The sequence below is a fragment of the Augochlora pura genome, chromosome 4 (assembly GCF_028453695.1).
Source record: "Augochlora pura isolate Apur16 chromosome 4, APUR_v2.2.1, whole genome shotgun sequence".
NCBI lineage: Eukaryota > Metazoa > Arthropoda > Insecta > Hymenoptera > Halictidae > Augochlora > Augochlora pura.
Window position 1 is genome coordinate 27,949,381 of NC_135775.1, and position 25,039 is coordinate 27,974,419.

Genomic DNA, 25,039 nt, shown 5'->3' on the forward strand with positions numbered 1-25,039 from the left:
GCTTCTTCGCGGCAATATTACTCGCTCGGGCACAGCTGGCACCGTTCGAACACGCCTCTGCGCGTCGCTCAATTAAAAATCCACGATCCTCGCGATCTACCTGCCGCGAGTGTCCGTCGATCGGTTTATCACGTGCCCGATTAAACCGTCGGAGAACAAGCTGCCCATATTGCAGCGGAGAACTGAACGGGGGCCCAGTGAAATCCTACGCGCTCCCTAAACAGTGAAAGTTCCAAATCGGTAGAAAACGTCCTCGTCAAAAACGCTCGATCTGTGTCGATCCGTTTTTTCCGGCGCGAAAATATCGGTCGCGCGATTCGAAGAAATTTTAGGGAAAAAATCGTAACGATTCCCGCGTTCGGTAAGCGCGTTCGAGAAGGGAGCAGCTCCGAGGGAATTTCATCTATTTTTCTACATGAAGAATCGGCCGATTTTTGTTTTAGTGTAATCGGGATATAGTGATTGAAAAGATTCAGTGATCAAATGTGAGATCCGTTTTAATAAAAAAGAGAGAGATTATCGAATTGTGGCGCTGGACCGAAAGCAAGGGGGCCGAGGATGCCAATGACAAAGGCGAAAACATAGTGTCATCGCATTCGCCACCGACTGCCAGGATCCGATTGATCGAGATCGCGCGCACTCGCAGACTCCAGACAGCGATGCGGTTGCATTCCGCGGCAACCATCCGTCCGCATAATCATTGACACTCTGCAGTGAGTACTCTTCCCACTTTTATTTCTTCTTTTATTTCTTCACCATTTTTTTTTTCTTTCACTTGTTTTTTCGTTCTTGTTAGCGTTTTCCGACGAGTCCAGAGTTCTTATCTCGTTAACGAAGGAAATGATTTGTGGAATATCAAGGACGCCTCCGCCTCGCGTCCTTGCGTCTGCTTATGAACGGTGCATTAATTCGCTCAATGAGCATAACAATGTAAATGCAGTCCTCAATCGGATGCGCCGACCCTCCGTTGCACTGTAATTTCGAAATTGTGCTCGTTCCGCGGAGGAATTCTAATTTCGTCTCTGATTCCGAGCTTCCATTCGCTGGCTATCGACGATCATGCCTTCCGACTGACCTTTTTCATTCAATCGTGCTCCCTGAACTGTTCCGTGCCGTGTACCGGTTCAACCAGTCATCGATAGTTTTAGCAGACACTTCGATTTGTTCTCAACAAAACAATCTTCTCTCGCTCGGTTTTTCGTTTTATTTCAAGCAAGCTCGTCTTGCGAAACGTTGAGAATTGGACCGATTTTTTCATGAGAGTTGATCCACCTTGGTCAGCGACGACTGCACGAAGCGCTAATTGGTCATTGACTGCTGTGTCCCTAATTTATGAATGACACTAATATTTTCTACTTAGCGGCCGTGCTCTAATGTGCGTGGGCCTTGGTGCCATCGGCGCTGTCTTCCAGTTGCTAGAAAAATTAGAAACGAGGCGCGGACGGTTTTCCCTGTGCAAATTTATTCGAACAATCATTCGATACGCTTCAAGTCCACGCGACAAGATCGATTCGAAGTCAGTGAAAATAAATGGTGCCCGCGTTCCTCGAGCGAGAGCCGTCAACAACCTGTGTACAGACGTACGCAACTATTTAATTTGCATCTGGCAAATGAAAAATCTTGACAAAATCTGCACCTGGTGATTTATTAATATGAACCAGTTCTTCGTTGGTTCAAGGCTTAAGAATTGATCCGCTCTCGCGGATTCGATAAAACTGGATATTAAGCGTATCGGAGTCTAAGCATTCGTGGACCGAGATCGCTGGAGGGCCGATAGTCGGCAACAGGAGATTTTATGCAGCGCAGTTTTAAGTGGAACGGACTCCGCAGTAAAAATTGCGACCGGTGAAGGCTGAGAGCCGTGCTTCTGGAACGCGGCGTACGCTATGACGAATGGAGCACGCTCGGGCAATAGCAGTTTTACTGTGCACTAAAAACCACTATCTAGTTACAAGAATTTTTTTTATATCCTCGGAACGGCGAGCTAGACGATCAGCTGTTACGTTTCCGAGGAATCGCGCTGCGGCTATTCTCTCTCTCGAGGGGGAAATAAAACGAGTCCCGCTTACGGTAAATGCCCACGCGGCACGGAACGTTAAGCTTAAAAAAAAAAAAAGAAAAAGGAAAGAAGAACGAAGAGGCGAGAGAATCAAATTTATACAACGGCACACACCGATCCCCTTCGCGCACAGAAAGATTTCGATATGGAAATATGGAGCACTCGCCTTCTAATCGAAGCTGAACACGAAATCCCTGTTTTCTCTTAATTATTCTCGCATCCAAGTTCCACGATAACTTTCTATAAATCGGTGTGATCCCCGCTTCGAAGATTCTAGGATACAATTAAAAATAATAGCGAACGAAGAATGCTCGCGAAGCTCTGGCATCGTCGACCGACAAATTATTAGCTGAACCATGAATCGCTGGAACGACGACGATCGGACCCGAAACGGTGTTCACGAATCGATGCGACGTGCGTGACCGGTCGTTCGACCGGCGTAGTGGGTTCAGCGTTAATGAAGAGAAGCTGAAAGAACGGAACGCGGCGTCTTGGTGGCTGCTGGTTTGAAAATAGAGCGAGGCGGGCGGGCCGAAGGCATAATCGCGAAGACAAAGGCACCCGGAAGCGGCACGGCGAATAATCGGGGGTTGAGTAACCGCGACGTGGATGGCGTGGAGGGCGTGGAGGACGTGGAGGAGAGGCCGATGCGAACGACCGATGGTAACTCGAGCGAATTAGATCCTTCTAAATCGAGTGTTGGCACCGGTGCCAGGTTGCTGCGTCGCGCCGGCAATCGCCACCGGGGACCGGGGTAACTGCATCGTCCTGCGGAGAGAAGTGGGTTACGAATACTAGCGAGAAAGTAACCGAGAGCCGATCTGTCTCGGTGGCAGGGGAAGATTAGGCGCGGCCGTCCGGTTTGCATCGGTGAACACATTATCGGTCGCTGCGGTGGCCAGGTTGATCGTCTCCGGTAGATTCAGGCCGGCTGTGTCGAGTGCTCGATAGACCTCGGTGTACGGCTTCGAAGCTGCCTCTAAGCTTGGCTGTTTCGACGACCGGCGGGACAGAGAGAAGAGAGAGGTAGCCTCTCTGCGTGGAACGCGCGTGCCAAATTCCGACGGCGACGACGCAACCGGCAATGCTTGTCTGTGTTCCGCGTGGTTTCGAGGTCAGGGAAGAACGGCTATTTCGCGGACTAGGCTCTTCTCTCCTGAACCGCGTATCGCGTTTCCTTCGCCAAATGTTCGACCTGCTCGCGAATTGAATACTCGGAGGGCTAGCACGAATTTTCACTCGATTATTGCTCCAAAAACTTCCTTCAAATTTCTTGGATTTTCGTAAGCCTTGACAAGATCTCGGCAAAGTCCTAACAGGTGTTGCTAGGCCTTCGTATTTTCTGAAATTGTCCAAACCTTGACTAGGTCTTACCGAGTCTTACTGGGTCTTAACAGGTCTTACCTAGATCTTACCGAGTCTTACCTAGGTCTTACTAGGCCTTCTTCAGATCCTCCGAATTTTAATCAATCAGGACTCTACACTTTGATCATTTCGGTTTCTCCAAGACTGTTCTCCAGGTTTTCTAGATTTTCCGAATGACAGTACTGATTTACGGCCCCGTAACGAAGCTACTTTTGGCACCTCGCTCAGAAACCAGAGATCGCTTTTGACCGGTTCGCGAGGCCCGACTTCTCCAGGCAATCGTGCCAGTAAAGTGCATCGATCGAGCAGTCAGGTGTTCTCGGCCGTTCAGGCGTCGCTGAGTAATCGTTACAAGCCGGCGTTATCACCGGCGAGCCCGCTTTCCTCTGTCGTATAAATCTCGCGCAGCGAGACCCGAATCGAATCGCCGAGACCCGACGCTCGAATCGTCGGGTTTCTAATTGGAGGTCTTCCCGGATGAAAGTTCCGGGATCGTTCCCGATCCCGGCTCCGTTTATCAGCCGGCGGTTTTTAATCCGCGCCGAGAAATCTGGTTTCCACGATGCCTCGCCAAATCCAGCACGCGGAAGTCCGCCGGTGCCGGACTCTGTCCGCGATTCGTTTCGCAAGCTTGCTCTCCGACGTCGGATCGGGGGACGTGGCTCGATCGCCGCGCTAAAACGGAGTTCCCGTTGGAGGATCGTTGATCAATCGTGAGAAACGGTTTCAAGGTGGAGGCCAGCATCCTTCCCGAGGCTCGGAAGAGACAGGAACGTTCCGTGCCGAGGACAGAGCCGGCTCGAGAACGGTGGAGGAAAGGAGACGGGGCTACGGAGTGGGCGACAGAGTTTCACATGACCGAGTTAGAGAGCCATACGGTTTCGCCGAGGGCACGGTGCTCGTGACACCAGATATCGTTTTCACGTAGGCCGGCTGATTGCTCGCCAGCCTCTAATTGGCCAAAGGTCACAGTCATAAAACATAATTCCATCCCACTGCCAGCAATTGCGCGAGGAACGGGTCCCCAGATCCGGCCGATGATCGGCCCCCTTCGATCCAGCCGCGATCCGCGCGCCAATAAATCGCAGATCCATCTTTTAATCCTGCGCCTTAATCCGATCGCGCGCCGGTGCGTCGGGAAACGCGCGGTCGATATTAGATATAGATCGACGCAGTCATTAATCAAGCCGAGGAAACAGTCTGATTTTATGCAGCTTGTCAAGGACTTGTCGCATTTCAAACATCGTTGTAAATTCATCGTCGTAAAACTGAAATACAGATCAGACGCGCTTATTTCCCGTTTTATAATCATTATTCCTCGTTGGTTACGGTTTTGAGAAATTTTCCACAGCAACGAGGAGGGCCCCGGCGAATCCCCGCAGGATCAAGGACGGCACGGCACTCCTGCGGGTCTTCCGCCGAGGAATTTCGTTTTCTCCGAACTGGTTCGCGCTTCCTCGGTCGAAACAAGGCCCCGGGCTTCTCCTCGGCGTCTAGATCCTCTGGATCTCCTCGCGTGGCTTCGCTCCGGCGAGCATTTTTTTCTGACCTTGGCCGATGCTACACCTCCCCGGCATTCCAGCCTAATCGAACGACACACCTCTCACCGTCGTGTCCCATAATCCGTAGGCTATACTGGCCTGGCGTAGGGAACGCCGGCATAGTCGGCCGGCGTTAGCCGCCTTACACGAGATTAGGAAGCATGCTCGAGAGCGTTATCGTGTCTTTGATGGGTCCACGATCTTTCGGAGAAGTACCCCAAGGTAGAGGAATCTCCGATAGAACCGGGTAGGCCAACGGCTTCGCGCGGCAATAAGTGCCCATAAATTGGTTGTTTTATAAAGCGGACCTGCCGGACAGCCGGCTCTGCATTTTTATGGGACTCCATTTTCGGATCCCTACGGTTTCTACGAGGATTTAATATCGGCTGTAATTGTTCCTGGTTCGGTCAGAGAAGATTACTGTTTCCGAATAGTTCCCCGACCACAGAAAATCATTTTTTAAACTCTTCTCAAATATTTTTCAACGGTATTAAATTACTCCTGTTTGGACACTTAACGTTCACAGAAAATTATTCTCAGACCATTGGAGGTGTTTATTGCCCGCGTTAAAAATTTCTCAAGCATCGATAGCACATTTATTTTACATTTTTTTTAAATATTTCATATCGGTAGTACGGAATAAATAATATTTTTTAAGTCTTAAATATTGCACGCTGTTGGCACATAAAAATATAGTTTAAAGAGGAAGCATCGCTTTTAATTTTCGTCTAGTTCAGCATTCTCGCTAACAAACATCATTAAATTATTACATCAGTTCCGCTTCTGTACCGACAATCGAACTCAGATATCTCTGTTCGATTGCACAGCGAATTCCGCGTTTTCCCAGAGCATTTAGCTTCGATGGCAGATAATTCTATTCCGAGCACACTCGCCACCGCCGACAAATGGTCGCGTCGATGAAGAATATTTCCTTGTCGCAAACAAAAAATTAATAATACTCGCCAGCTCCGGTAAATAACGCCGGCTCGTGAATATTCAATTACTCGACGAGCACGAGAATACGGGAGTTTGATAAAATCGCAGGAAAAAAAAGGCGAGGTTCGAGGATGATTTAAGGACACCTGTCGAAACGGCCCGCGAAAGTGAATTCTTTTTGAAGTGCCCGCCGGAGCAAGCTACGGAAACGCGAACTTTCTTCGTGTAACCTACATCCGGCGCCGTGGCGGGCAGGAAGAACGACGCGTTCACATCGGGCGAAAGAGTCGAGCATAATGGAGACAACGATCTTCAAGACTGGTTTCCTCGAACGACATTGTTATCAGTCGGAGGAAAATTAACCTGGTTTCTGCGGTTCCCTCTAACTGGTTTGAATCCGCCGCTAGCCCGGGAATAATTTCACTCCGTCCTCTCTCTCTCTCTCTCTCTTTCTCTCTCGAGCACAGTGTTCGGAGCCAACGTGAATTGAAATCCGTGGGGGCCGAAAAGGGGGAGGCGAAGCAGCAGAAGCTTGACTCGGGGAAAAGCCACTTGGAAAATCTACTTACAGGGTCCGGGGGGTTTATGGCTGCCGCCGGGAATCTGATATTCTTTGAAATAACTGGAGGATCGTCGACTCCGTACCTTCGCGTTCATCAAGAATATCTTCTTGGACGTCTCCTCCTACTTAATGGCCCTTTCAAGCAACCGTAATTGACTTACGCTCGACTACTGCTCAGGCTCCGATAGCTTTACCGCTTGCTACGTTCAGCAGAAATACTTAACAACTTGTTCCATTTTTCTGTGTCCTCCTGCACAGCCTTCGCAGTTATCTCCTTCACGATAAACGCGTCGAAATCGGAGCACAATTTTTTGTGTATTTCATAAAAAATTGTTTAAAGAATTTCTTTAATAAATTCATCGTACAGCCTGGAGGAACTAAGAGGATGCGAAACTGTGTCGCATGTCGAAGCGTTTCGAGTGTCATTTCAGAATTATCGAGCAAGCAAAGAGAAAATAAAATATCGTTCTTAAAAACTCCACAGATGCTAGATTGCCGTAAGAACGTTTCAAAATGAATTTACCAGAGGATTTCTCTGCCGGATGGCTCGAACTTTCGACAACAATAATTGCACACCCCGCAGGGTACTTAATTGCCCAAGAAAGTGTTCGGCATTGGCAGGTCTTCTGAATCGGAGTGCGCGGCTATACGGTTCGCGTGCAGGCTCCGCGAGCGCTCCCAATCATGAACTGTCGATCAACAAGTTGCAATCGCCTGGATCTCTCTCTGTCCCTCTCTCTGCGTACATGAATCGTACATGAAAACTGGCGTCGTGCACGGCCGGATTTCAAGTCCACTACCTGCTCGATAATTACTCGAATTTTTCCAGACGGAATAATCTCCCGCGCGCCTGCCCATTTTCCACTCCTATTCCGGACGGTGTGTGATCGTGTTTATTCAATCCGTTGCGCAAGCAGCCAACCGGCGATTAACCGGCCACCACCGGTTCTCCCTGGGCGCAGCCCATTTTCAAATTCGCCGATATCGGTGCTTCCTTCTCCGTCCCGCGAGCCGCGGCGATAATTTTCCGCGACTCGGAAAAGAATAAAAGAAAAAAGAACGAACGTTCGCAGTTACGACGCGGGTTCGGCTCGTTAACCAGCCGCTCGTGAAAGTCCGCCGCGCCGAGCCGCTTCGAAACGAGGAAACAGACGGTTGACCGACCGGTACTCGGAAGCGCGGATCCGAGATACGTAATTAGTATCGTCGATCGGTGATGCGACCGCGATAAGGACCGCTGAGAAACCGGCGCCGTTTGCCGAGAATAATCGCGGAATTCGCGCGACTTTGACCGATTCGTTCGTCACATTTAACGAGGTCTTCTTGGGATTTTCTTTTACTTTTTAGCATGCCGAATGTCAGTGTTTATAAGGTGGCCGGCAATCCTGTTGAGGATCAATGGTTTAATTGGAGCTTTGTTGGAAAATTAGGAATAGTGATAAACTTGGAAAGACGAAAACGCCCTCGGCGTTTTCTCGATGACGTCCCAGGGTTTCGTTCCCGATTGTGGTGTACAGGTGTCGCCAGATGCAGGAAGAGGTTGTTCCTTTGAGTGACAGTTCAAGAGGTATTTCCTTTCCCGTAACAATCGCGCAGCGACGTCTTCGTGGCGAAATAATACGGAAATTATCGGGTTTAATGCGTGGCATTAGCGACGTCCTCGTTCCAGGGAAATATCGCGTTCTGTCGGAGAACCCGAATCCTACTTTCCCTTCGGTGATGAAAGATCAGCGGCTTGTGCAGCTCGGTGATGCTTGCTGACGAACTCGCGGCCGCCTAGTCCAATGATTTAGGCGCGATCTGATCTGCTTATTTTACTACTCGCAAACACTGAATGCTCTCGACAAGTTTTCACGGGTCTCGTTACCTCGAACGCGGCGCAAACTTGAAAAATAAAAGTCTCGGGAAGATTGAAGACTGGAGCCGGAAGATTGAAGACTCGAGCCGGAAGATTGAAGACTCGAGCCGGAAGATTGAACACGCGAGTCCGAAGATGAAAGGTTCAAGTCCGAAGATTAAAGGCTAAATACTGCAGACCAGAGATACCAGAATTCGAACACCTAAGAATAAAGACGAAGGGCCGAAGACAGTCGCTGTTACGGAGATGCAACGCCAAGAGGATCGAGCAACACGGAGGGCAGCCCTGACGAGGGCTGACCGCAGCTGCTGAATATTCGCAGCCCTGATCGCCGTAAATATTCCGGTGGAATTCGGCGTGCCGGAATCCCGCGCCGGCTAAACTCGATCCCAATAATAAATTCGACCACGCGGACGGAATAGAAAGTCGCGAAGGAGAGGAGCAGAGAAAACCGGGTCCCGAACGCGCGGAACGAGGAAGAAAACCAGCGACAGGGTTCGGTGCCAGCGGAGAATCCTCCTCGCGATGTCCTCGCCACGGTTGACATTTTCCTCATCGCAGGAAAGGGAAGCTCCTACGCTCCTAACTTCCTCTTTCCCTTTCCCCTGAGTGGCAATTGCTTCGCCGCGTTGTAACCGGCCGCGTTGATTAACAACAATAATTCCTGGCCGCGCTTCCTCGTCGCAGAAGGATGCAGTAATTCGCCGCGCGCGCGCGCGGGCGCGACGCTAATTGCCCGGGGCTTTCATCGAGATTAAGGTATCAACACTCTCGCTCGCGAGAAACGCGACGCGGATCGTCTTTCCCCGTTATCTCCCGAGCCACACGGTGCTCCTCGATGCGCTTATCTCGTTAATGGCGGCGCTAATCGGAAGGAAACTCATTCGACTCGATTGTTCTCAATTGAAGAGACGAGGCGAGCTCGTTTAATTAAAGTATATTTCATCGGCAACGCGTACGCGTACGCGTACGCCCTGTAATTATTGTATGCTTTAGGGTACCATTAGAAACCTATCGTTTCTAATATTCTCGGTTTGGAAGAGAAAGATTTAACGACCGGCTTCGTACCCTATTTTATCGCAATCATCGTCCTCGTTGACTCTACGTTCAAAGATATTCTTTCTCTCGCAGCGCGTAATAATTATCCGCACGATCGTTATTATCTGCATTGTCCTTTATTTCTAAGCAGAATCTATTGTTGGAAGCGCGGGTGGCGTCACGTGTGAAACACGTGCACGAACAACCAACCTCTCTACACGGACCCTTTTTATCGATATTTTTAGCCGAGTGAAATATCGGATCTGTTTTTTATGGTAAGGCGAGTTTATCGCCGGCGAAGCGATGAAATATTTTTCGAGCATCGGGTCGTATCGTTCTTGCCGCTCTCGCAGAAAATTCCTCTTTCCCCCCCACGTGGAATTCCTGGACCCCGTCGGAATGGGTTCTTAGACACTTTTCTTTCCTCTCGCAGTTTCCGTACCGTTGATCCCCGGTCGAGGAAACTGGCACGGATCCAGGCCGTTCCGATGAATAGTCCGCGCAACTTTAGTGCTCGTAAACTTTGTTCCATTTCTGTCGAACCTCGCCGAGCAAATTAGCGTGAAGGTACGCTTAATTGGATAAATTGGCGGCGATTAATTTTGGTTTCTGCCGGCGGCGGCGGCGGCGGTTCTACGAATTCCTCCGCGAACAAAGAAAAATCTACGCTACCCCCGCCCGCTTAGACGATCCTCGATCCACACATTTTCCGTTGCTTGCACAATCTTGCAAAAAAGTTCCAGACGAGACTCCGCCGTCTCCTCGATACTTGGCTACGTATTTTTAGTTGCGACTCTCTTGCAACATAATCTGCTCTCTACATCTGTTGAACGTCAACGCTAGCTTTTATGGGCCACTAAAAGCGGTCATTTTATTTCTGTTTGTAGAGGCAGCGATGATATATTCGCCCGGATTTTTATTGATTTTTATCTCAACGTGTTCGCCCGAGGAGAAAACTCGTCGAGCAGAGATCCCTCGCGAATGTTTTTTAGTGAATTAAAAAATTCCCGGAACCCTAGCGCTGATGCAACTTGTTAACCCTTCTCGAGCGGACGGAAGAGATTGATTTTTTGAATGCGCTAACGAGGGTCGTCCACGGTTCTGTTTGCAGAGATGCGAAGCGAGGTAGGAGAATGGCTGCCGACCTGCGTGGGTTCACCGATCTGCATCCTCTTGCTGTCATGGTCGCTGCTGATCTATCAGAGCCAGCCGTCCTCCGCGAAACGGAAGATCGATGTGTTCACAGTGGCCATTCTCTCGGAGAGCCTGGTGCACCAGCTCGGACTCCTTTTCTACGCGATCCTCACGCTGATTCGGCCAAGCAACCATTTCGGAGGTAGCTATGAATCATGCTCGCGTCCGAGTCTGTCCCCATAACCACCGAACCACCTCGAGGGACATCGATGCTTATTAATAAATAGCTTCGCGTTGCCCAACAGCCTAAAAATATTCTTTGGCAAGGCGTCGGGCCGGTTATCACCGCCGATCAAGGATTGTCGGATGATCGATATTCCGTGCGCGTCCTCCGTTACGTTGCCGCTGTTATTTTCTGCCATCGTAAATAACCACCCGACCACTTTCGCCTCAAGTAATCAACGAGCCCGAGAATATCGTAATCGAATCATCGGAGTACATTAATCGCCCCGATCTCGAATTTCCAGAATTCTGCTCGACCCTGGTCTGGGTGCTGAACTCCTCGAGCATCCTGCAGGAGTTGACCCTGACCTCGATCGCGATCTTCACCGCGATTAGCACCAGGGACGTCCACCTGACCAAAAACCATCTCAAGTATCACCTGGTGAGCCTGAGCGTGATCAGCGCGTGTATCGGCGTGACCGGTGTCCTGAACTTCGAGCCGGAGCACTGCGTCTTCATGGCGCAGGAGATCTCCCTGAAGTACGGCGTCTTCGTCAACTCGCTGAGGTGTCTGCTGATGCTGACCACCGTGATCAGCTTGCTTCTCGCTATGGTTAGAATGCTGTGTCGTACACCGAAGGGTGAGCTGCTGAAATCGGTGTCGGATCTGTCGGACGCCAGCTCCAAGAACTCTTCGGGCGCTTTCGAGTGTCATCCGCAGCAGTGGGATCCGTCGAGTGGATCCTGCACCAGCGGCTCCACCAATAGCAGAGCCTGCTTGAGGAAGAAGAAGGTCCAGGTGGACGAGGCCAGCGGGAAGTCGACGATTTATAGCATACTCTTCGCCTGCTACGCTTTTCAGCATGTTCCCATCCTGGTGAGTCGATTCTGCATGTTCCTTTGCTCGTTCTTCAAATTAATTGCTGGACACTGTCTTTCAAATTAGAGTAGCATTTTTACATTTCTTTTTATTGACTGGGTTTATTCTTTTAAATTCTCTTCTCAATCGCGAATATAGAGCTTAAAAAGAATATAATTTTGTTAGAACCAAGCTGGCGATTTAGGCAATTTTTCTCCTGCTGTCAGACGAAATTTCTGAAGCCCTCGCGAATAAAAAAGAAAGATTAGAGGCTAAACCATTCTTAAAAAATTGCAAACAGTGCACGTAGAGTGATTTTTTCGGCGCCGATACTCGACAGCCGGTAATAGCCGCCTCTCGCGACAGATTTATCGCCCCGGGATTTATTAAACGCTCGGGTATCCCGTCGATAGAAGTCGGGCCTTGCTCGAGCAAATTTGCCCCGTCTCGGCCGTCTCGGCCGTAACGGCCGTATTTCGTAATATCCACGAAATCGCGAGCGCGCAGCGAGCCGTGACAATGTTACACGATCGGAATCGATGGACCTAACTCACGTCCGATCTATCATTTGCGAACGATTAAAAGTGCGCGATTGCGCGGACCCCGGCCGTGTAATGGCCTCGCGCGATCGCATAATTCGTTCATTAAATTAGCCCGATAAATTGCTAACCAATTACGGCCCGTTGTTTCCTAATGTGAATATTTATCGACGCATTAGCAGCTAATATCCGCTGTACTTTTTCGAACGATTCATTCTTCCCCGTCGAAGCCAATCAAACAATTGATCCTAGAGTTTCGTAGACCATTCGTGGCTCTTTGTTCTTCGACGAAAACAATGAGTAATTAACGGAGCGAGAGAGAGAGAGAGAGAAACTTTTTAGTTTAAATGTACACAACTCTTTAATAGATAGGATTAATTTTTCTCTACGAAAGAATCGAGGAAAATGGAGTTTCGCGTTAACATTTACAGTTCGGGTCTCCGTTATTTGTTGCCCGCTGCTCTATTTTCGGTTCGGAAAGCTCGTAAAGAGTTTACGGTGATTTCCGAGCGCGCGAAGTCAGTGGAAACGAGCGAACACAATCGCGAACGAGTTCATATGAAAAGAATCGACCGAACCGGATCACGAGGGTGCCCCGGTGAACCGGAAGTCGTCGTGGGTCTCTGCCATCCGGAAGCAGCCCGGTGGCATCGACCATGCTCTCTGTTTCCCGCACCGGAATTCCGTTCATCGACTAGAAAGCTGCGCGCGCGGGCGCGCTCGCGCGGGCCGACAGGAACAAACGATTGTGTGTCTCCTCGCACGGAATCCAGCCGGTCTTCTTTTCACGAGCCACAGAGCCCGGCCTCTCGATCGAAGTTCACGACCCATCAACATTCATCCGGCGTGGTTCGATTGTCTCGTGCTCGATGGGAAACGGAGGAGAGCGGGGAAGACGCGCCGAAAACCGCGCGTCAAAAATATTCGAAAGTGCGATCGGCTTAATACGGCCGACGACCTCGATGCCGGGGGCCCCCCCCCCCCCCCCCCCCCCCCCTGGGATTCGTAAAATGTTCCGCGGAGAAACTAGCCAGACCCGTGCTCGTTAATATTTATAATCGACTGCCCGGTGACGCACTGTGTTTGTAATCGCCGCCGCCGCCTGTGACCGCCATTTAATTGGGTTGGCTTCCGTGCGGGCGTTCAAGTCACCGCGTTCCGGCCGACCGCGATCTCGTTTCTCCGCCATTCGGCCACTTTTCCATTGGCAATTAAATTTGAAAAATTAGCCGAATACTTTGCATCGCTTGCTCCGACGTTTCCCAGTCAAATTTAAAATATTTATTCATTTTTCTTGGCAGTAGATTAGAAACATGCCTTCTTCCCGTATTAGATTTAAAGAAGAATGTTTCTCACGTACTTTCGCTTTTACGATTTTTAATTAAAGGATTGAATTTTTCTCGATTCTCCTAAAATCATCGACGACGTTAAAATTAATCATACATTTTTATTATATAAAGTTCCCGTCGTTTAATAACATACTGCAGAACTCTCTATCTGAATCTCTTTCAATCCTGATAGCAGACCCGCGCAATCTTATCTCGGAATCTGATGGAATTCTGTAAGCTTTCGAGAAAATCAATTATTCCCTACATCCGTGCAAGCATTATACGCAACCCGTAGCATAGATAAAAGTTAATACTCGCCGCGTGTTGCTTTAACAAGGAAAAAGTAGAGCAGAAATCGAGAAACGATTATTACGTGTGTCTGTGAAAATCAGATGGGGTATACCGGGTGGTAGAAATTGGTTCGTGACTCGCTTAAAGATCGGCGAGCATCGTTGGCAGCAGTCAATGAATGCCGTTATAGCAGCAACGCGTTCCCATTGGCCGACTATGCGTACACCGTTTCCCGTAATCATCGATCGACGGACGGTGCAATTAAACAATCGCATGGATTTCCCAGGGATCGCGCGTTGGAACAGGCTCGATAAAATCGATCCGATCCGGATCGACTCGTCCCGTCTCGTCTCGTCTCGGCACGGGGCGACCTGAATTTAAAGGAAAACCGCGTATGCAGGCTGGTTACTGAAAATCGATCGGATTCTAGGCGATGCTCGGCGCGCGTAGCGTGACGATTCACGCGACTCTTCGCAATTAAAAGCGAGCTCGTTTCGGATTCAGCGCGAGTTTGTTGCTGGAATTGATCGGAGAAACTCGCGTGCGCGTTCTGGTCGTCTATAGTCCGTCAGTCTACATAGTCCGTACAGTCTGTAGCTATGGAACGGGGACTCGTAGGGCGGCAGAGAAAACGGAGAGAAAAATACGACGGCGGACACGGCGCGCGATGCGGATCGTTATGGTTGTGTAGCACGCGTGTAACTTGAACCGGGAGGCTTGTTACGTATCGAAACCGTGTAGCATCGCGCCGTCGAAAGTATGTTTTGGCCGTGTACGGTCTCGTGTACCTCCGGAGATTCGGAGCGGAAAATCCTCGCGGCAGCTCTAATTGCGGGGATAATTGACGCTGGAAAATAGGGGCGGATCGACGATCGATCGAACTATCAGTCGTTTCACTCTGTCATGGTAAACTATACACACTATTAGAGCAGGATCAAAATCATTTAGTAGCGTGTCGAATCGAGAGAAAGGAACACGCAGAGTCGTCGCAACATATAATAATTCGAAATAGAAAAGAATCGCCGAATCCGTAATGATTTGCAGGTGAAAAAGTTATCGGCGAAAGTGGATCGTCGCATTGTCAGCGTGGTTGATCGCGGCGCTGGATTATATTTAAACCGAATGAAATTAAGCGCAGCATTTTATTCCGTGACGCGCTTTTACTTTCATAATTAATGGCTTATTCTCGAAATTCGCCGTATTACACGTTGCAGGGCAAATGTGAAAATTGTTAAGCACCAGATTTATACGAAATGATAGCGTAGGAAAGGGTTCTCGTTGGAATGGAGAGCGCTTATGGTGGTTCACATTTTTACGGACTAATTCCCAGACGCGAGGATTGAAGTTTCACTTTCCCTTGCATGTATAATCAAATTATCTCCAACTATGGCTTTGGGGAAACGTAATCTCAACCTTTTACTTCGTTTTCATTTTATTCAGACCTTGTTTGCTACCAGGGAATTGCAAAACTTTTTACAAATACCGGAACAGTTTCTTTAATCGTGCGGCGATGAAAATAAAATTAAAACGTCGTTCAATTACAAGTTTGAAAATAGTTTAAAAATTTAATGCTCGCGAATGAAATGGCGCGCTCGATGTTGCCCGCGACGTACAAATCTGAATAAATTATCTCATTATCTTCTCTCGCGAAAGACCGTAGTCACCGCGTTCGCGGCGAGAACGTTAGGCAGTATTTATACCGGCTTTCGAGCGGCGTTTCTTCGTGCCATCTGCTTTCTAAGCGCAGAAAATCTCTGGTAATCGGCGGCGCGAACCGCGTGGCGTGGCGTGGCGCGGCACGGCGCGGCGCCCGAGTGAAATTCGAAATTTGATTAGATCGGCCGTGAACGGTTTCACTGTGTTAGTGGAACGATATTTCGAGGTTTCCCTTTCCTCGGCTAAGGTAGCGCGACTTTCGGCGAGTGCACCGCGCGCGCGCGCGCGCCTCTAATTAACAAACTGCGAGCGAGCGAGCGAGCGGATGAAGTCGGAGCACGCGTTCTCGCGATAGCTGCCACGGAATCTTCCCCGATGATCGGAGTTTTTGCTCGACTTTTAGCTTAATAGGATCTCGGAGCACGCGTTTGCACGCGGCCACCTAATCTTTGCCGAGTGTAAAAATGTAAATGCTCTCGAATATATCAGCCGGCGTTTTGCTCTCTGTTGCAAGAATTCATAGAAACGAACAGAGCAAGTGCGTTTAGCTTGGCGATAACTGTGAAAGTTTGACCAGATTTATTTTCTCGCTGATCCATTGAAAGAAGTCGAAGCTCAATTAGATCTCGATTTCTTTCGCCGGTAATTTCAATGTATTAAAAACCCGAGTGGGATTTGTGCTAATTAATAACATCGTGCTCGGGATATTCTATCTCCGCGATAAGACGGTAAAAATGTTGGTAATTGCGAATCGTGAAAGCCGCCGCGTTGTACAAATATAATACGGCTCCTCTTTAAATTGCCGTAGGATTTCGAAAACGCGGAGCAGATCATTTCCGCGGATAAAGATTGAAAAAGAGAGATCCGAGAGGCTCGCGAGGTATCCCGCGGGAGGTCTTTTAATCGCGAGCACACGCGCGTGCATTTTGCGCTTCGGATTTTAGATTGCGTAATTTATGTGATTGCCTATCAAAACGCCGCGATCCTGGAACCGCTTCGCCGTAAATCGTTTCCACGGTAATCCCGTGGAAATGGATTTCGCACGTGGTTCCCGTTGCCACGGTGCCCGAAACCCTTTTCCTGGCTCGTGCCATTAACTTTTACGTAAACCGACAAAACAGTGTCCAGACTTTCTTCGTTGCGCAACCGTTCGCATTTTCGATCTGCCGCCGTTCTCGTTGGAACCGGAACGCTTTCGGCCGCGCGAAAACGTTGCGAAGTCGCGATAATTATCGTCGAACGGGGAAATAAAAAGCTGTCGATCGCGACGCTCCAGGCGCCGTAAAAGTCGGCAGGTCTGTAAATCTCTGGATGAACTGGACGATTCATTTATACCCGGGAGTCCGCGCTCGCGGCGAGAGCCATGTGTTCAACGTTTCCACATTTAATCGCGTGTTACACATTTCGCAAAAGATTGCACGAATCGGTCAGGGTTTGAAAAACAAAGCCAAGCAGCAGCGGGGGCATCGAAAAAAAGGAAGCGCGGCCGTTCCGCGACCACTCGAAAAGTGAAACTATCGTTTCCAAACCGCGACTGCCGTTCCTAGTCCAATTAATCAGACGCTTCTATCGACGCGGCGTGTCGGCAACGGCTGAATCATTGTTCCGTTTCGGGGCTCGTCCTCGAACCACCGTGACTTTCGGGAGGATTCGAGGAAAGCGCAAATCCGCAGGGAGACTCGCAGAAAAATCCGCGTGCGCGGCGCGCGACGCGCAACGCTCTTGATCGCGCGCTTTTGAAAGCGCGACCGAGACGAGTTTTCACTGTGGAAATTTCCCGCTCGCCGCGTGGCTCGTTAAAATCGAAAGTAAAGCGGCCACGTAAGACCCCGCCGCCGCCGCCGCCGCCGCCGTGTTTCGACGTTTCCCTCGTTCGCCATATTTTGTCTCGGCTCTCCTTTTCTGCCCTCCATCGGGACTCATCGATGCCGCGCGAAATGGCAGCGGCGCACGCGTCCCTTGTCCATCGACGCGTTCGCGGACCGAATAATTAGCGGCATGCGATACGCGAGTATCGCGAGGCTGCATTCCACGATTCGGCCGATTTTCGCTCCGGGGGGAAAGCGGTCGCTCGCACTCGTGCCCGACACGATTTCTTCCGAAGAATTATCGACAGATGCGCCGCGCAACCAACAAACTCTTTATGGCCCATTTATGGCTCCAGCGACTCCGGGAAAATTGTTAGCCTCTCGCGCGCGTTTTCCGGTCGAAAACGAGCCTTTCTTCTCCTGCCGCTTCTTGCTGAGCGAGCTCGCGGTATTTCGTGTAGGATGAGTACCGCGAAGCAGCGATCTGCGCGACGATTTCGTTTCTGCCGTCTTTCATCGCGGTTAAATTCCAATTTAGATTCCTCTAAGTTTATCTATAAAAATGTTGAAAATTCGTGCGGTCTCTTTCGCAGGTGATATCGATCAAGCCGAGCCTCCTCACGGACTTCTGCACACCCCAGAACCTCGCAACGTGGCTACCTCTCGTCAAAGACACTCTGCTACCAGTTTTCCTGGCGCTGTTCGACAAGATGTTCTGCCGCTACGTGGCCAAAGTTTACTCGAAGCAGGATCACGCGAGGAGATTGTCTCACGGTGAGCTTACGTCATCTAAACCCATCTAACATCTATATTCATTATCATCCATTTCTGATACAATTTATTGCGAAAACCTCGGCAAAATTTCCGACGAATTTTCCAACGCGTCTCGGCGCGGCACTTCGCTCGGCGAAAATACAATGCATTCCAAGTCGAAATAACACTCGATCCGAACAGAGCTCATTCGTCGTAACGGTTGTTCGGGTTCAGGGTTGGCGCGCGAACTTTCCCGAGCGCATCATCGTCTCTCCCGTGGATCGTCTAATATTTCGCGGCACGAAAGTTCAATCACCGCAGAAAAACGGCGTCTCGCGAGTCTCGCGAGTCTCGCGAGTCTCGCGCCGCGAGTCCGATAACGCGATCGAAGAAACAGGATTCCGTGGTATTTCCACAACAAGCGGACGGCATCGACTCGCGGATGGAAAAATGCACGCGTGGGAACGGGTTATCGAGATGCATCAACGCGTAATCGCCGAGGAGAAATATCAGTTAGGCGACAAGCCGCGGTCTCGCAATCGCGGTAACCGCGCACCGCATCGTTTCCCTTTTACTCGTACGATTTAGTTTTTCCATCAGCCCTGACATTATTCCTCGCCGTACCTCGTGACTCATCCTAACGGGGGGTGTAGATCAAAGGGGATATGGATCGAGTTGATCCGATCGCGCGCTCGTCGTCCACCGCGAATTATAATTGCCGCGGTCTACGATTTTCCGGTGGCGATACACCTCGACTCCAATTTCCCCGACGACCCGAATTACTCGGCTAATTTCCCCTTCACTCTCGCCACTCGGTCTTTTTTTCTCTCCCTTAATGAGCCTGCCATCTGTCTAACGAGTCATTAATCAAGATTTGCATAACCGCACCACGGGGACGATTTATACATCGGCGCAGGCGATGGTGGTTGGCAATTAGAACCTTAGGACGAGTTTCCCTTCTTTCGCGGTCGGCCTTTAATTGGAAGATGCAAATCCGCGGGTTTAATCCGCCGATTCGAATCGCGCGGCGGTGCCAATTTCCCTTTCGCTCTTACGACCGGTTGCTTTTTCCGCGGAGAAACGCGCGGCTAATCTGGTCCGGTTTGATGGAATTTTTAATTTCTCCGCTTCGAGGATTAATCGGGATTAATCGCCGCGTACCCTCCGCGCGCCCGGATTCCGCAGGGGTTTCCGTTTCGGCGCGATGCCCGGGGGACGGAACCCTAAATCCGGAGAGTCTCTGCGGCTCGCGAATTTTTCGCAAGAGAGAGAGAGACGGGAGAGAAATTCGCCGATTTCACGAAATATTCACCAGCACCGATTCCTTTTCGCAGGCGGCATAGACGGCAAGTTTCGACACTTCGAGCAGGACGCCGAGTACAAGCTGCAGCTGAACCTAAACCAAGGCCTGAAGTTCCCCTTGACTAACGGAAGCCTCTACGGACGGTTGCACAACCATCAGAACAGAGGCGAGTAGACCGGACCCACCTCCGTTCATTCATGTAATCGTTTTTCTCGCCGAGGAATGCACCGAAACGCGAGCGCGCTTCAGAAAATTGCTTCGGATCGACCTCGATAATCACCCGATAGCTGATTACCTGTTGAACAACGAGATTTATCGTGCCCGTTGCCGTGGAGATATCTTCTTCTCCGTTCGCTTGGAGATCGTGTTCCCACTTATCTTCCAATATACTCTACATTATTCTATTAATTGCCCCCAGTGAAATTCATAAATTGTTCCACGCTCGTTTCACTGCTAATAGAATTATCCATGGTGTTGAGTTCTATACGATTTCTAAGCTTTGCAAAGGAGTAACTCGCCGTAGAACAGCGATTATCCTTCGCGTTTCACTTGCAAAAATTGTTTTCCAACTTTGTAGCAATTTTCTAGCGGCCACTTACCGCAATTACGTTCATTACACGCTTGCCCGGTACCTTTATCGCCCCTACGGTTCGATTACAGTTTTCGCGAGGCATCCCCCGTAATTTTCTAGTCAGGAATCTCTCGTTCCGTTTTCATCGCGTTTTCGCGATGCATGGAAAAAGAAATCCGATATAAAATGTATTCGCTCGCGCGCGCAGCGCTCGCGCCTCTTGTGCAACAAAGCCCCGAGCCCGCAACTGTTTATTAGCATAATGCCGGTGGTGTATCCACCGCAAACATATTCCTTCGGCGCGAGCTCCCTCTCCCACCCCGCGGTCCCCTAGAATTTTTCGCGAACCAGGGATTTCGTTCCGACCGCGGCGCGGCGAGGCGAACGCCGCGCATACTTTCCATTCGATACGTTCGCCATTTAGAAATACTTACACCATTAATCCTGCCCGATTCGCAATCGATATTCGCAGAGGCGTGAACGCGCATCTCCGTCGAACAATGTTGTTGCGACACGCATCGTTCATCCAGGGGACTCTCTCGTATAGTTTAACGGCGACGCCATTTGTTTCGATAACTGTCGGCGCCGTTGCCGATATTTTATTTCGGGACTCTGTTAACCCGTTACACTGACGGACGATTTTTTTATGCTTCTCGCGGATCGAACAGTGTCCCACGGAGATAAATAGAATTATTATAGAACAAATATTGAAAAATTTATTCTAAATTCATGGAATAATTCTAAATTGCTGTTCACGAAACTCAGATACACTTGGTAAAATTATAAATCGCATCGCCTTGTCAATAAAGTCCAATATTAATAAACTGCTCACCCTTAAATGAAATCATCATTACCTATCAAGCGTCAATTGGCTGCTCAATAGATAACGATCCAATTGGTTCGATGGAATCGATTTTCGTCCACGTTGTAAAAATGGACACAGCAATCCGTTCGTTCATTATCGATGACATAATGGCGGAAATAAAATTCGTGTACGATATGGAAACGTTTCAAGAGACATCGACGTCAAGCAAAGACACGCGGAACGATACTATTGTTTGGAGAGAGTTCCCTTCCCGGATCGGTGTTTACAAGAAATAGCATGATTCCCTCGACGACCTCTACTCCCGATTGGCGAGCATGCTCTGAATTTTTGATCGCGGGGCTCACGCGACCCGCTTAACACGCTCGAGGAAATTCGTGGGACGGTAATCGTGGACGGGGAGAGTTCTCCTCGGAGATATCTGCGAGAACTCGTCTTAAATAATGGGACACCGTTCGACTGGCAAATCGATATCTCCGGTCACGTCCGACGGTATCGCGGTATCCCTCGATCGGCACTCATTGCGACGTGCCCTTGAAAACAACACCCTGCGAGTTCCGTTCCCGATAGGGTCTCCGAGCAACCCTTTAATACACATTACAAAAACATTGATGGAAAATCCTGGGGTCCAGATTTCAGCATCTTCTATTTCCCACATTTCGACTTTCTACCATTGCCATAACTCGATTTGACTTCGAATAAAATGGCGGCACGAAAATAAGATGAAAACGATTGAAAATAGTCGCGCAAAAATAAAACGAAGATAGTAGGCAATAAAATGGCAGAGTAGATCTAGAGCAAAGTAAACGCGAGACGTCGCGCGAGCGTCTTCTGCGTGGACGTCTCTGAAATATTTACGCAAACAATGACTAGCCGCGAAACGGGTCCAACCGAGCGAGGAGAAAGTGGCCGGGTACGCCGCCGTTAAAGGTTAAAGCGGAGGAATCAATTAAATCGATCCGGCAAGCCGGTCTATTAAAGTCGATTAACTCCGACGCTGGAAGCATCTTTCTTAACCGGGCCGATCAATTTACAGGAAAGACCGGAACGATCACAATGGGCATCCAGCACTATCCACGGACACAATCGATGAACGAGGACGGCAATTACGCGTCCCTGCCGGCGGAGCTTTCTTCGTTCACCAGTTCAACGTTCGAGCCGCGCCAGGACCCGAGCGTCGTCGAGACGACGAAGAAGGCGGCGATAGAGCAGCTGAACAAACGGCCGCGACCGAACGAGAGCTTCCAGGAGTTGACCGGCAATCGGTGGAAGATCGGCAGCACGGACGTCTTCGGGCAGAAAATGGAGAATCTGGTCCAGCTGGACGAGCCCTGTCCGAAGCGAAAGTTCACCAAGAGCTTGGACGAGATTCGAGAGGAACCTCCGAGGAGGCACGCGAGGAGCGTGCTGGGATTGGAGAGTCTGATCATTGGATTGGATAACAATCTGCAGGAGCAGCCTCGGTACCCTAGAGTCGCTCTCAGGAGGAATCAGAGCTTCGACCATGCTAGATGCCAATCGTGAGCTGGAGTTGCTATTAACGAGTGTATCGGCCGATAAAACGATCGCGGACCTTTCAAAATTCTTATTGCTACTACAACCGTGTCACTTCATTATCATTTGCTACGAATTAAGAGCACTCTTTTTTGATAGATTAATCTAAAATCTTAGAATAGCAAATGTATTTGTAATTTTCACGCTTTCAGGTATCATCGACCGTTTCTCGACTCGAGGACGTACGACTTGAAGAAGCTGGAGCCGAAGAAAGAGGCGCAGCAGACTGTCCAAAGGCAGGAAACGCAGAACGAAGCTGACGGCTACGAAACTTCCGACGACGAGAGCTGCGACCTCGAGAACGGTGATTTCGACACGATGAGCTCCTGCAGAAGCCGCAGCAGGAGCTGCTGCTCCGTCACCACGGTGGCGAACGATGATTTCGAATATTTTCAACGTAAGGGAACCAAGGTATCATTACGTACACCTTTATATGTTGTTAATCATTACTGGACTGTAGATCGTCTCTAACACCGATCATAAATTCGTGGTTAATTTGTATTAACGGAGATCTGCAGTCTACGCGTTACGCACCTATAGTAAGTAGAGCTTGAGCATCGATCATCTTCGATCGCGAACATCACCGTGTAAATAATACCTTGGGGGGGAAAAATTGGGACTCGTTGCGAACTAATTTTCACCTGCTGATCATTTTTTAAACTACTAAGTAACTTTGGTGGCAGAAAAAGACCAAGCATGAATTTAGCATCGGGAATTCCTTTATCCAAAAGAATGCACCGCTTCGCCAAGCTCCGATCCCAGCAAGCACGATCCAACAAACACCGTTAACCCGCTAAGGAGATCAACAAGAGAGGCTATAAAAGCAGCACGAAAAGGAGGACTTGGAAGGTGTTAACCGGCACGGTAATCCCGGGAGAGATCCCTCGATCGTCTCGGCCTAGGTTCAAGTTTAAAAGCTATCTTCCATCGTGTAAGTTTCTCTCCGCGGCTCCTCGTCCCGCCCCCTCTCCCCCGAAGGCCACGCCTAAGCGGTTTCCGCGCGTCGGTCGCCCGCGAAGCAGAGGAGAGCAACGGCGGCACGATCGCCGCAAAACGGCCGCGTATCTCTGCGGCCTGGGCCGCAAAGGACCGAAGGACCCGAGCGTTGAAATCGCTCGGCGCTTTATTGGCCTTTCTTCGCGTTGCGGAATTGCGGATCGTGAGAGCGTGCTGTTTTGCAGGTGGAGCTGCTGCCCTCGAAGAGAACCGGCGGCGAGGTAAAGGTCAACATGCGATCTTTCACGCCGAGGATCATCGAGCACGGGCCGGAGGACGAGAGGAGGAGCAAGCGGCAGCAGACGCCGGACACCAAGCCTAGCATACAGTCCTACCACCTCAAGAAGAAGAGGATCGGTCCTGGTTTCTCGATGAACGACCTCGACAAGCTGACCGTCGACGGGAAGCTGCCCGATCTGTCGATCGACAGCCTGAAGAGCATCCTGACGAACACCGGTGTCAGCTACCTGGATAACGGAGAGCTGTGGAGACACGACATCGGCGGCTCGGCGCCCGACTTCAAGAAGATCTTCGTCACCGAGTTTATATGAAGATCTGGAGCGAAGCTCTTAGGATCGTTCACGATTTTAGAGGATAGACCCCGGGTTCTCCGGGCGCTCGGAAAACCCGGCGAGCGAGACGACGGATATTGCCGCTTGAGAGAATAGAGGATCTGAATAATAATCGGAGCTAGCTTGTCGCTGACGATGGTAGAGAGATTGTTCCGAAGAGAACGCGCCGAGGTATTAACGAATAAGTAGGACTCTTCGGAATTAGAGGATCGATAACAGAGACTGTACAAAGTGTTCATACGAAATAAGAAATCTTCGGCTGCTCGGATCTGTACAGAGTGCCAACTCTGCCATCCTAATCTACTCGTAAACTATTTATTGTATACAGTAGTCGTTAATGTTCAGAAAAATTCTGAACAATCTCAGCTATTACCGACTGATACGTAGAGTTTGTAAGATCTTTGGAGTAGTTTAAGATGGCGGAACACTTTGTAGAGGTGGAATGGGCGAGCAGCCGATTATAAAATTAAGAATTCTGTTTTTCTACGACCCCGGAGAGCCTGTACAAAGTGTTCTTGTAAATGGGAGAAGCTTCGTTTTAGGAAAGTTGGGGAGAAATCGCGGCGGTTCCTCGGATCTCGGGAATTACGTAATTATCGCCGCCGCGGAAGCAGTCGGATTGGAAAGTCTGCGAACGCACCGCATCGGCTCGCGAAGAAGTCATTAATTAAATCAATTGTCGGTATCATTCTTCTCCCGCGGCTTTTTAATAGCCGCGATCCCTATCGCGCCGTGTCAATGCGATGAAAGCCGCGATCGGGCTGCTGCACTCTACTCGGAACAATGCGGGGAACACGTTTTATTCAGTGTTCTAGTCACGGCTAGATGATGGTTGTCGGCGGTCATTTTCACGCGGAACCGCCGATTCTGCGCGAGCATTCGCGCGGAAAACCGTGCCAAGAGATTCGCGAACGGCGGAGAAGGAGCAGGAAAATGGAAACGAAGTTCGGTCGAGAGTAAGTCACCGGCGCGAACGAGTTACGAGGCGCTGGATCGAAATCGCAACGAGCCGAATTACGATCCGCGTGGACCGGACGAACGCTAAACAGGAACGCGAGAGCGGGCACGTGTAAAATATTTGTAAAATATACTCTCCTATTGTTTCCGCGGTTACGTTCCGCCGGTTTTATTACGTAAGAGAATCTTTTGTAAGCGTTTGCGCCCCACCCGCCCCCCTCCCCCACTTCGGTATTGTATGGAGATCGTTTTGTATATACCTTGTATATTTGTATGGTAATATTTAATTCGGCAAATACATGTGTATGTGGCAA

At 49.8% G+C, this 25,039-nt stretch overlaps 1 protein-coding gene across 5 annotated transcripts; it reads left to right on the forward strand.

Moving 5' to 3' along the window:
* On the forward strand, positions 1-25,039 carry LOC144468897 (uncharacterized). 5 transcript variants are annotated; one of them, XM_078178698.1, is made up of 9 exons: positions 7,672-7,780; positions 7,894-8,030; positions 10,471-10,695; positions 11,021-11,592; positions 17,790-17,970; positions 19,284-19,418; positions 21,683-22,166; positions 22,353-22,611; positions 23,382-25,039. In XM_078178698.1, the coding sequence occupies exons 2-9, from the start codon at positions 7,991-7,993 to the stop codon at positions 23,745-23,747; spliced, it is 2,262 nt and encodes a 753-aa protein (XP_078034824.1). In that variant the 5' UTR covers positions 7,672-7,780; positions 7,894-7,990; the 3' UTR covers positions 23,748-25,039. The 5 variants fall into 5 exon arrangements, with proteins under 5 accessions (XP_078034826.1, XP_078034825.1, XP_078034827.1 ...); XM_078178700.1 differs by lacking the exons at positions 7,672-7,780; positions 7,894-8,030 and adding an exon at positions 1-713; XM_078178699.1 differs by lacking the exons at positions 7,672-7,780; positions 7,894-8,030 and adding an exon at positions 1,361-2,722.

What these genes read in the sequence shown, in the direction of transcription:
- LOC144468897 (XM_078178697.1), top strand. Translation starts at nt 7,991, where the DNA reads ATGCAGGAAGAGGTTGTTCCTTTGAGTGACAGTTCAAGAG. An exon ending in GCACAACCATCAGAACAGAG is followed by an intron (nt 19,419 to 21,682) that starts GCGAGTAGACCG and finishes ATCAATTTACAG; the next exon opens with GAAAGACCGGAACGATCACA. An exon ending in TTCAACGTAAGGGAACCAAG is followed by an intron (nt 22,612 to 23,381) that starts GTATCATTACGT and finishes GCTGTTTTGCAG; the next exon opens with GTGGAGCTGCTGCCCTCGAA.